At 36.4% G+C, this 14,674-nt stretch overlaps 3 protein-coding genes across 4 annotated transcripts in view; 2 read left to right on the top strand and 1 right to left on the bottom strand.

Moving 5' to 3' along the window:
- Nucleotides 1-208: 208 nt before the first annotated feature.
- LOC105120475 (Pentatricopeptide repeat (PPR-like) superfamily protein) lies at nucleotides 209-2,590 on the top strand. The gene has a single exon (XM_011018677.1). It carries the CDS (start codon nucleotides 490-492, stop codon nucleotides 2,263-2,265), a length of 1,776 nt encoding a protein of 591 aa, XP_011016979.1. The 5' UTR covers nucleotides 209-489; the 3' UTR covers nucleotides 2,266-2,590.
- Nucleotides 2,591-4,647: 2,057 nt separating this feature from the next.
- OPT2 (oligopeptide transporter 2) lies at nucleotides 4,648-9,575 on the bottom strand. The gene is made up of 6 exons (XM_011018676.1): nucleotides 9,049-9,575; nucleotides 8,869-8,966; nucleotides 7,770-8,333; nucleotides 7,425-7,677; nucleotides 7,062-7,244; nucleotides 4,648-6,958 (listed from the first exon to the last, which is right to left on the bottom strand). The coding sequence occupies exons 1-6, from the start codon at nucleotides 9,550-9,552 to the stop codon at nucleotides 6,344-6,346; spliced, it is 2,217 nt and encodes a 738-aa protein (XP_011016978.1). The 5' UTR covers nucleotides 9,553-9,575; the 3' UTR covers nucleotides 4,648-6,343.
- A 3,086-nt stretch (nucleotides 9,576-12,661) lies between these two features.
- Nucleotides 12,662-14,674, top strand: part of LOC105120472 (serine hydroxymethyltransferase 2, mitochondrial) — a 5,821-nt gene continuing 3,808 nt past the window's right edge. For both annotated transcript variants that reach the window (XM_011018675.1, XM_011018674.1), the window contains exons 1-6: nucleotides 12,662-12,902; nucleotides 12,996-13,046; nucleotides 13,147-13,233; nucleotides 13,311-13,432; nucleotides 13,577-13,653; nucleotides 14,381-14,505. In XM_011018675.1, coding sequence (XP_011016977.1) covers nucleotides 12,816-12,902; nucleotides 12,996-13,046; nucleotides 13,147-13,233; nucleotides 13,311-13,432; nucleotides 13,577-13,653; nucleotides 14,381-14,505 — 549 coding nt within the window. In that variant the 5' untranslated portion in view covers nucleotides 12,662-12,815. The remainder of the gene's footprint in view (nucleotides 12,903-12,995; nucleotides 13,047-13,146; nucleotides 13,234-13,310; nucleotides 13,433-13,576; nucleotides 13,654-14,380; nucleotides 14,506-14,674) is intronic.

Here is a 14,674-nt window from a genome sequence, read left to right as displayed (position 1 = left end):
GGTTTTGCTTTAATCAGGATCATTGGGTTCCTTGTGCCAAGGATGCAATTCCTCATGGACTCGGAGAAATGCCGTTAAACCGAAGTAGCTAAACACGTTAAATTGACGGGCCGTCACCCTCAGGCCTGCCATCCTTTTTCATTGGACCCTTGAAAATCCGGAACCTTTTTCTTTTATCCCAATCCAACTAAATAAATTCCAGGCCTAATTAGCCGACGAAAAACATTTTCCATCTTTCGCACGCATATTCGCATGCGGAACCCGGAAGAAGACACAAACTGGATAAGCAGCAAGAAGCGGCGGGCACAAAACCTTCCTACCAAAAACATTGTAACTCTCGCGGTAAGCTACTTATTGTCTCATTCCAAATTCGCCTCAACCTTTGAAAGCACTGTATAAAGTTCATTTTCATCTGGGTTCTCGAACTTGTTTTGTTCGTAGCATGAGTTTTTGAGTTTTATTGGTTGTTCTATACTAGTAGTTCAGGTTATGGATTTGATAGTACCTACAAGTCATACCCATGAAGGGCTTCGCTCATTTCAGTACTTCAATAGTTGCACCACTAGAAGAAGTAGCTTTGCTGGAGCAAGAATTAGGGGTAATGATGGTTCAAGCAGGAAAGTCCATGTGGGGTTTAGAAAGTTAAGGAAGAGTAGGGTTTTTGCCATTTCGGGAGTAGAAACTTTTCGTTCCAATGGTAAATTGCAAAATCTCGACAAGCCTCTAAACGGGCATATGGGAAATGGACATGTTTCTTCGAGTTCTATTGAGGAATTTGAGAGCAATAATCATCTTCGTAAATTGGTCAGAAATGGGGAATTAGAAGAGGGTTTTAGGTTTCTTGAAAACATGGTCTATCGTGGGGAGATTCCGGATATAATTGCTTCCACGAGCCTAATTCGAGGATTTTGTAAGATTGGAAAGACTAGGAAGGCGACTCGGATCATGGAGATAATAGAGGATTCTGGAGCGGTTCCAGATGTTATAACTTATAATGTATTGATTAGTGGGTATTGCAAGGCGGGAGAGATTGATAATGCTTTAAGGGTTTTGGACCGGATGAGTGTTGCCCCAGATGTTGTTACATACAATACGATCTTGCGTACCTTGTGTGATAGTGGGAAGTTGAAGCAAGCAATGGAAGTTCTTGATCGACAGCTGGAAAAGGAGTGCTATCCAGATGTGATTACATACACTATACTGATTGAGGCGACTTGTGCAGAGAGTGGGGTTGGACAGGCCATGAAGCTCTTAGATGAGATGCGAAGCAGAGGATGCAAACCGGATGTGGTTACATATAATGTTCTTGTCAATGGGATGTGCAAGGAAGGGAGATTGGACGAAGCTATCAAGTTCTTAAACAGCATGCCATCATATGGATCCCAGCCTAATGTCATTACACATAATATTATTTTGCGTAGCATGTGTAGCACAGGCAGGTGGATGGATGCAGAGAAACTACTGACTGAAATGGTTCGTAAAGGTTGTTCTCCCAGTGTTGTTACTTTCAATATCTTAATTAATTTCTTGTGCCGTAAGGGTTTGCTAGGTCGAGCAATTGACATATTGGAGAAGATGCCAACGCATGGATGCACTCCAAATTCCTTGAGCTACAATCCATTGCTCCATGGCTTTTGCAAAGAAAAGAAGATGGACAGGGCAATTCAGTATTTGGAGATAATGGTGTCTAGAGGCTGCTATCCTGATATTGTGACCTATAATACTATGCTTACAGCTTTATGTAAAGATGGGAAGGTTGATGCTGCAGTTGAGCTACTTAATCAGCTAAGTAGTAAAGGGTGCTCACCTGTTTTAATCACCTACAATACTGTGATTGATGGGCTCTCAAAGGTGGGGAAAACAGATCAAGCTGTAGAACTACTGCATGAGATGCGTGGAAAGGGTTTGAAGCCTGATGTCATCACTTATTCCTCACTTATTGCTGGGCTTAGTAGAGAAGGAAAGGTTGAAGAAGCACTCAAGTTTTTTCATGATGTGGAAGGATTTGGGGTCAAACCCAATGCTTTCACCTACAACTCTATCATGTTTGGACTTTGCAAGGCTCAACAGACTTATCGTGCAATTGACTTCCTGGCTTATATGATATCTAAGGGATGTAAACCCACTGAAGTTTCATACACCATTCTCATTGAAGGCATAGCTAATGAAGGTTTAGCTAAGGAGGCTTTGGAGTTGTTAAACGAGCTGTGCTCAAGAGGAGTTGTCAAGAAAAGCTCAGCAGAACAGGTGGTAGTCAGGCTGTAGCTTGCAATTTGTGTCATCTGTTGCACTGGATTACTGGTCTCTAATGTTACCTTGATTTCATGAGCCTCGCTCTTTCTCAATTAATTATTTTCAGGAGCTCATCTCTTGCTTGAATTTGCAATTCACAATAAGCAAATTCAAGTTCAGTTTTGTTAGTCTCTGTAGCCCTTGTCCCCCAGTTCATTTGGTCTTGGGTGTGCTCCATGATTCTGATGAATGTTCGGTCTATCCTTGTTTGAGCTGCAAGTAATGCTTATTCGAGCTTGCTGTCTTCTTCAGCTTGCACTTGAAATCTTTTATTAATATGATGGTGTTTTTCGTAGTATTAACTTGTGAGATGCATCTCTCTCCTTTTGTTTGGAGATAGAGGAAGGATGAGCTCCGGAAAAAAAAGTTCCAGAAAAAACTGAGCTTTTGGTGATTATGAATGCATCACGATTGAACTGCGGACACGATTGAAGTTGAACAATGGGCTTGCATGATTGTTCAAACTGATCATGCTGCCATCAGCTTTCATATAGAGTTATACTGACACATCTCCTGCTGCTTAGTTCTTATAATCTGTTTATTTTATACGCGGGCATGAGCATTTTGTTTCTTGACATGATTTTGTGGTTTTTGCCTCTCCTGTAAAACCGTAATGTTATTTGAAACATCCGAGCATTAAAAATCTTTGGACCATACGCTTCCCGAAACATCGACATTGTTTGCGAAGGTAAAGTTATTATGCAACAGGGAATTAGATAATTGCTCCTTTCGTTGGTGCTCTCCGTGGCCACTGAAGATGGTTGGGAATTTTAGCCCATTCTTATTGCCTTGCTGTTTGCAAGTATTCAGCAACAGTGCATTTGACTTCAAACAGCTTCTGGCACTCCTTGTTACGAAAATGGATCTTTCCGCAAGTTTACTCGCACATGTTATGATTCTGGACATTCCTGGTAAGAGCCATGATGATAAAATATGGAATAAAGTGGTCCTCCAGCAGGATGGAAAAGGGAAAAAGAGATTTTTAGAAACAAAAACAAAGTGGAGAGGAACTAATGGTGGGTAGTAGGACAGGTGCCTGGTAAGAGGACGAGCCTGATGTGTACTGTAGTTGTATATGCCGTCTGAATCCCACATAAAAAGATAATCACCAGATAAAAAAGAAGAAAAGAAGCAGGATAATAACAAGAATTGAAAGGAGCAGAATTGTTAGGGCAAGTGATTTCAGTAATGCATCCTGAATATTTCTTTACATAAGCTTCCAATATTCCTGCTCCATCGAACAATCTCGTGGCCTGCACAAACAGAGTTCCACAAACAAAAAATAATCTTACATAACATTCTTGCGGAATAGACATACAGAAAAATATCAACCATTTTTAACTTTTGATTAAAAAAATCATTAGAAAAAACTTCTGACTCGAGGCAAAAGTTTGTTATAAAATAAATTAAAATTTATTGTTTGGTATAACTTTTACATTTTTTTTACCACAAAAAAGTCAAAGATATTTCTGACCAGACTTAAATCAAAAGTTTATAAGAAAATTGAGTTAAGATTAATACTTAATTTCTGGATTCCAACTTATATTATCTATTTTTGTTCTCAAAGAGTTGATTTGATCCATTTTTACAAAATATATTTCTATAATTGAAGTTATTTTGACCTATTTTTGACATAAGTTATTCATGAAAACAACTTTTAAATTATAATTCAAATTTAGAATTAGTTTCTTATAAATCATACCAAAGAAACTCTAAATTCCGAAAATCCTAAGTTATACTCTCTTCTTCTTAAAAAAAAATAAAATTAATTCATTATATAATTCATTTATGAAAAAAATGTACTTAAAATTAAAAAGTTATTTCTTCTAACCATGCTAAATTTACTCTGAAGTCAATTTGGTAAAAATATAAACAGTATGATTAGGAATATTAAGGGAAAAAAAAATATTGAGAGTGGACTGGAACTCCAGGAGCCCAAGTTTTAAAGAAAGTTAATGACAAGTTAATGTTTATTTGGAAGTATTATAGATATTTTTTTAAAATATTTTTTATTTAAAAATATTTTTTTATTTTTTTTTAAATTCATTATAATATTGGTATATTAAAACGTTTTAAAAAAATAAAAAAAATAATTTTTTTAAATATAATTAAACCACAATAATAAATATCATCTTTATAATTATTAGCGATAAATCCCTTGATTCGTTTCAATTAATCAAGTTATTAACTGTGATATGATCAGATCAGTACTAGATACTCTTCAGGTAGCCGCAGCACTGCTAGGCATGTCATGATACGATTCCCTGTTGAAAATATAAATCTTCCGAGAATTAGGGTTCACAAGTTTAAGCAAAGAGGCAGTAGATAGGGAAATCGTCAGGAATGACTGCCAATTATAACCTACAACAATATATAAGCTGGTAGATTTCATTTAATTCCTCCTGCGAATTTTTGCCCATGCTATATATAGCTTCTTCCTGCACAGGTTCTCAGAAATTTGTAACTAGAAATCAAGTCATATTGACAGATCGTTTCTTGATCGTCCAACATCAACCCTTCCCTTCTTTATGCTATTGCTTCCTCCTTTTCCATTAAAAACAAAAGGAAACTTGTTCACATGATCTTGTGAAATCTTCTCCACCACACATGCAAAATCCCTACAAAAAAAAGTGGAGAGAGGGAAAGACACGGACACACGAAAGAAGAGAGCCCACAATCGTTCAAAAAGAATAATATTAATTTCATCGTCGTTTCGAAGGAAGAAAAGCTGCACTGATGGAGAGAACTTCGTCTCCTAGAAATATAGAAGAAGAAGGGCCGCTGTCATGTTGGGGTCGACTCAAGTACCTGAAGTTTCCATGGACTAAAAGAAGAATAACCAGCAACACCACAACGTCTCCAGGACAGAAGAGAAGTGCTATAGGTTGCAATTTAACAGCAACTCTCACGAGAAACAATAGAAAACCAAAAGTCCCAGCTGGAGGACGTTTTATGTACTCTCCCTTGAGCTATGCTCAAAATTTTGATGATGGTAGCTGGGACAATGATGATATCGAGGATGATGAATATCCCGGGTTCTTTTCAAGGTTTGCTCCACCTCCATCAAGATCACTTGAAGAAGATAAAAGACAGAGCGCTGGTTGACAGAGTTTCTTCCGAGAGAATTGGTGTCCTGGTATTATGCTGAATACGCCTAATTCTTCTTGAACGATGTTTTAAACTCTTTTTTATTCAGTAAGAAAATAGCATTATACAACTAACCTTCATATTTCATTAGAGTATCCGTCTGCATTGATATAACGTAGTACATGGATTGGATACAGATTTTTGATATTTCAAGGAAACGGAGATGATGCCAACTAACGAATATGCCTTCAAGTTTTGACTCTTAACATCTCTGCATTCAAGTTATTGCTTTTTCATGCTAAAAAAAAGTGATGATATTGATTTATTTTGTGTGGAAGTTTCGTTGAGAGATGTCCATTTATTTTTGTAAGCTGTCGGGATAAATAGACATCAGTTCTGGCTTTCATATTCAAATCGGTAATGGAAATGTTCTTCCCAAACTAAGCTTAGGTTAATGGCTGAAGTTGAATTCGAACTCTGGGATGGGCCTGTCCTCACCAAATTGATCCTGTAAAGACCAAGAAAGAGAGGATTGCCGACTGTTCTCCCATGCAAAGTCTACCTCGGACCCGTTTCTTAGTCGTTGGGCTGCTCGGCCTTAATTGAGATTTCAGAAGGAACTTGGAAAAGGTGGAACCATGTATCCATCTGTCCGCCTGGCTGCAGTTTAATACAAAATCTTCAACTGTCCAGCTAGATTATGCAATGCCTGGAAAGGAGGATAGAAACAAAGAACCAAAAAAAAAAAATTGATTTGCTAATCTCTAATAAATCTAAGAAGTCAGCATGCTCGATAAGCGTTCACCTTAGCATAAGTACAATTGGTGAACCCTCCTAAGTTTGTCAAGCCATGACCAAGATTTTCTTAAACATGGTCAACACTTCCAAACCTGAAAAACTTTATTCGTCTTTTTTTTTCCTTGACCTTTCAAACGAAGCAGCTTGGAGTAACAACTTAACTGAACTAATAAACAGGACACCCATCAACAATAACACCTTTGGCAGTTGGGCAGGTAGCAAGGGGACAGTGCTCGCCAGCAGCACCCCACCAGTTTAGGCTGATCTCCTTCATTGTCAGACTGAAGTACAGAAGAACTCCCATGAAAGCCAAACCAGCATCCAAGGCAGCAGAAAGAACATAGTTGTACCTCTGCCACCAAACCTTGTGGAACTTAAAGACGAAGTAGTTGAAAGTTATTGCAACCACAATCCAGCAATTGAAGTTTACCGTTGTAGCTGGTGGCATTGCAGCTGTTGATCCCAAAAGTACAGGAAGATTAATTAATTTAATCCATTTCTGCTTGGGGAAAAGTCTGTGTAGCCCCCAAACCAGAACAGGTCCTAGCACTCCTCCAAGGAAGAACCAATTGAGTGCTGTGTAGTTTCCAAGTCGACCAAAGATTCGAGCAGGTCCAATCAAACCCCAAATGACAGATGCATCATAGAAAACTCGATCGCCAGGACATGTCCATGGACTGTTTGGAGGGAGTAGCTCGTCCTGGCATATGTTCTCAATGCCAGTCAGCAACCACCATGCCACTGCAGTGTTCAGTGTTCCATTTATTAGAGTACCTATGCACTTTACAGAAGCAGCGAACAGGCACACATGAAAGAGTCAAGACAAGATACTATTTGGAAAAATACAATTAGTCAAACTATAAACAGTCAAGCATAAGAGATACCTGCACTACAAACATGGATCTTGGTGGAATCTTCATGTAGTGACCTAACTTGAAATCGCTGAGAAAGGAAACAGCTTGAGTCATGCTTATATACCCATAGGTTTTGAAGCAGACGTTGGCTATTGGTCTACCAGGGTAAATTAGACCCATAATGTACTCTGTGATGATGTTTAACCCTGGTGTCTGGCAATAGAAGGGGAATAACAGCAATGATGTTAGTTATCAAATGAGTAAATAGCACGAAATTAAATTGCCTTCATATTTGAATTTAGAATCATGCAGGAAAAATGTAAAATTGGTATCCTAATAATGCAATTATCCTGAGAAGAAATGGGTATTTATTAAAAGAGTAAAGATGAGTACCTGATTTGTTGTGGCAGTTATGACACTAACTGGAAGCGTAAAAATCAAAGCAAGGCCTGACGCAAAGATGAGCGCCCACCACGGCATTTGGACTTGGTCTTTCATTACAATGCACAGTACGAGAGAAAGTAAAAAAGACAGCACTAGCGTCAGGTGGAACCACCAGCCAGGAATGTCCTCATACCTCTTCATTAATCTTGTGTGAACATCCATCTTGCCCTTGTACGAAGCTCGAAACTGTTGCCATATTTCCCTGTCGGAATAGTCAATCAAATCATATCCCAGTAAATATCTAATGACTGCAATTCTGGCAACCCTAATCAAAGCACTAAATCCTTTACTTACTTTCCATTAAACATGAGCACATGCGTGAGGGTGGACATAATGGCAGCAAAACCAATCCCATACGTCAGCGAAAAGAACACACTCAAATTTATGTTTCCTTGCCTCTGAAATGCGGCCTCATCTAGCTCAAAGTTGTTGTCAACTATGGCGGATACGTTATACACGTGTCCTTTATTGTCAAATAAATGTGAGGAGAAAATTGGAAACGTCTTTGCATTGTAGATATTCAAACGCCAGTATGCTATTGGTAGTATTACGTACATAAATGCAGCATATCCCACAAGGACATTGACAACGGCAAAGAACGGGGTGATAAGTGGGCTGCCAATGAACGAGGCTATGACAGACCAGTCAAGTCCGAAAGCTCCAATACCAAGTCCTCTCATTCCTGAGCCAAGCTGCTGGGCTGTTACTGACTTAGGGAATGCCCAGCAGACCCACGAAATGGTTCCAATAGCAGGGAAAAGGTATCCAGGAAACACATACCATGAGAAGCTACAGATTAGAGCGACCAAGAAGAATTTCCCTCGTGACATGCGGCTGTTATCTTTCTCATGCAGAGCCCTGCAAAATGTAAGGTAATAGCAAAAGGCAGTGACTAAGATTTAATCCTGTTTCAAGTATTGAAATTGAAGAGCTTAAAGAGACAGAGCATGAACAACTAGTATCGATGGTTAGTTGCTCCTTTTTCACTTAAATGTTAACGGCAGTGCTATACAGGGATACCAAAACAATGCTAAATTTTGCAGGTTCAGAGAACAATTCCATCGTGATGAGCTTAAATATTCTCTCTCTCTACATTGTAAGGAGCTTATACATTTTTTTATACAGCCATAAAAGAAAAGAAAAGAGGGATTCAATTTTCCTCCAGTCAGCTTGGATTTGAAAGCAGGGCACGCGTTAGTTTCCTTTTCTTTTTCAGTGGCATTGTCGTGATCCTGATTGATGATAAATAATATGGACAAGGCTCGTTTAGCCACCCCCACATTAAACAATGGAATTCTCTAAAGTAGAGAAGGCAAACATGGGCAATCATGTTCCCAATCTCACCCTTGTAAATTCCTAGAGAAAAAAAATGATCTCCAGGACATAATATTACCTGAAGAGAGAAACTTGCATAAGACTAAGCGGCCACCACATCTCTGCTGGATCCACCACATACTTCCTCATGATCCCAGCCCACCCGTACCCCAGCATCTTTGCATCATTCACATTGCAAAAACAACACATCTCAACCACAACCATACATAAAAATAAAATAAATAAATAAATAAATTACCTGAGTAGTTAAAACAAGAATCCAACTAGCCAAAAACGATATCTTCCTTTTATAGAAAGCCATAATTATATCGATAATACCAACGGCATAGGCAGTTGAGCTCCCCACATTAGCAAAAATGGAAATGAGCACATGCTCTTTAACATTAAAAGGCCCAGGATTAAGCGAAAACTCGCGACCACCAAATCCAGGAACCCTGAACTTGGTAGTAGGCAAGGTTTTGGCCATGAAGCGACCAACAGGGAGAGTCACAACCTGTACCGATATCATAGATATTGTGAGAGGTTCGGTCCGGTAGGAAAAGAAAGTGTTCAGAAAAGATAGAATAATGCATGAGGCTATTCCAAGGAACCACATCCGAAAGGTCCATACTGGAAGGGTATGATCGTCGCGTGTTGGGACAGTTAGACGGACCTCCTCAATGGGAGACACGCCGTCGTCTTCTTCAATATTTTCGTTCATGTTCGGGTTTTGGGGTTTCCCTTCTATTTCAAGAGAATCCATTGGTTGTCGAAGGTATCCGAGAGTGAGAGGGAGAGGCAGTTTTCTATCTGGAGCGGATCCAGGGAAGGGGGGGAGTTTGTTTTGGCACGTCAGGTCCTGTTGCTAACAGAATTGGCGTGCTATGCATTTACTATTAAAGCCCCCGCCCCTGCCCCTGGAGGAGTCGTTCACTCAACTCAATCTTTTTTTTATTTATTTTTTTGTAACATTTAAATGCTTTAGCTGTTAGGTTCTATAAACGGAGCTTTCATTGTCCATTAAGAGAATTTATTTCTTTTTCACCTCTTCTACTTTTAAATAATTCTCTTCTGTCTTTAACATATATTTCTCTAATACGGCTAAAATTCATCAAAAACTACAAATACTAAATTAAAAGGTCTTAAATATCCACATTTCATAGATGATTACCCAACATCATCAAATCTAAAACATGATAAAAATTATACTAAAAAAAAACTTATTAAATATCTTCAAAACTATTAATAATTAAAGTTTAATAAGAAGTTTAATATTTGCATTGGAAATAATAAAATAACAACTTAAAATAATTTTAAAAAATATTTAATAATTCATACATGATAAAACACACTATAAAACAAGTTATTTGAACATGCTGCATTTAATTTTATAAATATAACTTTACTCTTAGATCAAATTGTTATGGCCTTATTAAACATGTAATCAATTCATTAATTGATCAACTATTATAATCGTGGGAAGTACATTGTCAATTATTATATTCCACTGAAAAGCCGTTAGAACTATTTCTAGTTGAGACGACCCCACTCACCTTAGTTCATTACTTCATTCATAGCCTTGACTGTTTTTTGTAAGGTAATTGTCGTTCAAAGGATTCGGTGAGAGCTCTCTGTTCTCTAAACCAGGAATGTTAAACTTGGTTTTAGGCAGAGCATTAGCTAAAAAACCGTCCGGTGGGGAGAGCTGCCACCTGGACGGTAAGATAAGAAGTTAGTTTGATAAGCAAGGAATTAGTCTTTGATATATGTTCAGGAAGCTTGACTGCGTCACTGTCCTAATAATATGGCACTTTTAAGTAGATAACATGTAATATCTCATGTCCACGTGTGAGTAGTTAATTATTGGTTTTAATTATACTGTTGATTGCTAATATATTATATATATTTTAGGATATTAGGTCTAGTAATAGCTCACATCATCATATATAAAATTATGAGGGTGAAAAATTCAAAGTAAATAATATATGATAAGTTGTGTTGGGCTATTATATTTGTTATCAAAACCTACCTCACTAATTATTCGATAATACCAATAGAATTATCGAGCTTCCTAAAAATAATGAATTATAAATTCTCATAAGTGAGAAAGTTAATTATTGGTTTTATTAATAATATTAGTTACAGAATTGTTGTATGTATTTTGGGGTATCAGGTTTAGTAACAAGCTTATATCATTAGAAATAAAAATAAAAAAATCAAAACAAATAATATATAACAGGTTAAACTAGACTATTACATAACATACTCTTTTCCCTCCGCATTTTGTTGTCTATTAATTAAATTTTTAAATATTTGTCCAATAAAAAACGGGTTGGAACATATACACTTTCATTTGACTTGTTTTAATTCCTCGTATTAAATTTTTTATTATTTTTTAATTTCTTGTTTAATAGATTTTCAACTATTTATCAAGAAAAATAAAATAATATGAAGTTAGTAACTCGTAAAAATAAATAATTTAGTGAAACTTCTAGCACTTTATATGAACTAATTATTTAGCTATTAATTAAATTAACTTGTTTATAAACATAGCTCTTTAGTGATTTGACTCATCCACATAAAATTAATAATAAGATATTGAGTTATGCTCATTTACATATATAGTAGGTTTTAAAAATATATTTAAATTAATTCATCCAGCTAAACTATACACACACACCCTAAAAGTTCATTATGTATGACTTTGAATTATAGCTTTTAACTTTAAGTCATAATTTTAATTTTTTTTAATAAATATTTTAAGACAAAAGGAGTTAAAGTAATTTTATTAAGTAAAAATATATTTGGTAAAAATGACTTAAATTTTATTTTTTACGATGAAGAAATATTGTATTTATAAGTTGAAATTTATTTTTTTATTATAGCAAAGTTTTAACTCTAAGTTTTGTGATAAAATCTTGATTTAAAGTTAAAACTATTTCTAAATAAATATATTTACGACTTTCTCTTTATTCAAAACCTTATTAATAAATTAAGTTAATTTTTAAGAAATTATATTGAATTTATGAACAATTTGACTCTTTTTAATAATTTTACCTAGTTAGGTGTACTGCGCTACAATACAAATCAATTTTTTTAGTATAAAAAAATACTAAGACTTAAGAATGTTGGATCTATTTACAAAGTCAGATTCAAAAATCTTGAGTATAAGTTTAGTTGAAACATACTAGATCTAAAAATTTTGAATTTGAGCCTGACTATAATATTAGATTCTAAAACCTTGGGTTGACTGCAATACTTAATCTAAGAGTTTAAGTCAAGACAATAGATCCAAAAATCTTGATTCTGACTGTTATATTCGACCCGAGCGTATAAAATTTGGCTATTCTACTTAATACAGGTGTCTATAGTCTAACAATTATACCTCATTCTAACACTAAGTGCGAGGCAGTGCCTCTTATTATTCTCTAACAAAATTTAAAATGATCATTTTATTTCTAATATTTTTTTGAAGAAGATAATTTCACTCCATTACACTACTTAACTAGTTTTTTGTTATAGATAATAATTTTATCATTATATGGCTCGAACCTATAAACAATTCATATCAAGATAAATAGTCAAGATAAATACTGAGAGGGGCATCGAGTGTTTTTAATATATTGTATAATTTTTAACAGCAAGTAGCAGATAATTTTGGAAATGAAGCCAAGGATGAGTCAAGGTCTGCCTTGTAAAACGACATGCAAAATCACATGGGAACAACACGTCGGCCAGTATTTTAAATGGCAGGTTATTTGAACTCCCAGCGAAATGCTTAAGCTACAGAGATTCGTAGATCTGGGAGGACGACCTCTCCCAGCATTTTTTGTATTTTTCCTACATTAAAAAATAAAACAGATTCTAAGTCATCAGTCATCACCAACCGCACTCTCACCAACCCAAAAAAAAAATTAAAAAAAGAAAAGAAATAGAAAATCGCCTCTAGTAGAATTGAAATAGAAATCGCAACACTAGCAGCGGTGACAGAGCGTCCTCTATTAGAAAAACATAGCAATTATAGCAATGGCCATTGCTCTTCGCAGGCTCTCTTCCTCCCTCAGGAACCCAATCAAACCTTACCTCAATGGCGGTTCTCTCTATTGCAACATGGTATCTATTGTTTTGTTTCGCGCCATGGCTTAATTGAGCAAGACTCGTCTCTTTTTCTTTCAATCTGATTCATTTCGATTTGATTTTCGACAGTCTTCTTTGCCTCATAAAGCTCTGCCCGACGAAGGCACAGCTCGCGCCAATGTAAGCCATCATTTTCTCTTGAGATCTCGGTTTAACCGGATCTCCTATTGCTCTTGTTAATTGATAGTAGTAGTAGTAATAATAATAATAATAATTTCAGTGGATAAAGCAATTGAATGCTCCGTTAGAGGAAATCGATCCGGAAATTGCTGACATCATCGAACTCGAGAAAGCAAGGCAATGGAAGGTAAAATAATCTTGTTAGCTTCTTAATTGATTTTACCCTGCTAGGTAATGATTGGGGATATTCATGTCATTTTGTAGGGATTGGAACTCATTCCTTCAGAGAATTTCACGTCGGTGTCGGTGATGCAAGCGGTTGGTTCGGTTATGACCAATAAATACAGTGAAGGGTACCCAGGGGCTAGATATTATGGAGGAAATGAGTATGTGAATAATCGGATCAATCAACTTCATGTTGTTGTTGTTCCATTTCCACATCTGGAATCGTTGTTCGTTTCGTGTGGCTACCTTGCTTTGTTAGAGAAATGTACCTGCGTTACTTAATGTTTGAGGTTTTCTCTGATTAGGTACATTGACATGGCTGAGACGTTATGTCAGAAGCGTGCATTAGAAGCTTTTGGGTTGGATCCTCAAAAATGGGGAGGTAAGTGAAATGGTTCGTATTTCTATATTTTGACATTGCAAGATGAAGTTTCACTGACTATTTGTTCATATATTTTATCCTTCTTGTTGTCCTTTACATATTATTTTGAACACTCGAACATCTTTATACATTCTGGTTTGGTGCTTCAGACTGTATGATAAGGCATTTCCTTAGCTTGGCATAGTAGGAAAATCTAAATAAAATGCGATGGTTGCTCAAGCATTATATTTTGAAGTTTTAATGGGTGCAACGAGTGGATTTTCTTGGAAACTTTTCTGGTGTCTGGCAAAATAATTTAGAAATTGGTTAATTTCACCAAAAAAAACGATCAGGAAACTCAGGAGAGAAGAAAGCCCCGTAAAAAGGGGTGAAGTAGGAAATACTGTCGTTGTTTAGTTGCTAGCATAAAATGAAATTCATTGTACTCACAACATCCAGGCAGGTAGGGTGGGAAAATGCCCAGCAAACCTTGTTGGTTTTCTTCTGATTGAAGTTAATTCACCATGCATACCTTTTTTACATTTTCTTGCTGCTAGGCGTATAATGATGTATAGCTAACACCCACTTTACTAGTTGTAAAAGGGATATTTATGCTAAACTGAAACGAACAGAAAGAATGTTTTAAATTTGGATTTTTACATTCTTCTCTGTTATCATATTTAATTATGTGATGCAATCTTCATTGTAAGCGCTTTGTTAAAGACAACACATGCCTTATTTATTGCAGTCAACGTGCAGTCACTATCTGGATCCCCTGCTAACTTTCAAGTTTACACGGCACTGCTGAAACCTCATGAGAGAATCATGGCACTTGATCTGCCACATGGTGGGCATCTTTCACATGGTTATCAGGTGCTTATAGCATAACTTAGACTATTTACTGAAGTTCCTGTAACTTTTCCTGCTCTTTCTTTGAAGATTTTTCTATTGTCTTTCAATGTTTAAATGGTGTCCTTTAAAATTCACCCAAAAAACATGGCATTGGCTGTTCTAAACTGATTCAATTGCAATCCCCCCCCCC

The sequence above is a fragment of the Populus euphratica genome, unplaced genomic scaffold (assembly GCF_000495115.2).
Source record: "Populus euphratica unplaced genomic scaffold, PopEup_1.0 scaffold6.1, whole genome shotgun sequence".
Lineage (NCBI taxonomy): Eukaryota > Viridiplantae > Streptophyta > Magnoliopsida > Malpighiales > Salicaceae > Populus > Populus euphratica.
Note: the sequence above shows the minus strand (reverse complement) of the source record. Positions and strands in the feature narration are given on the sequence as shown.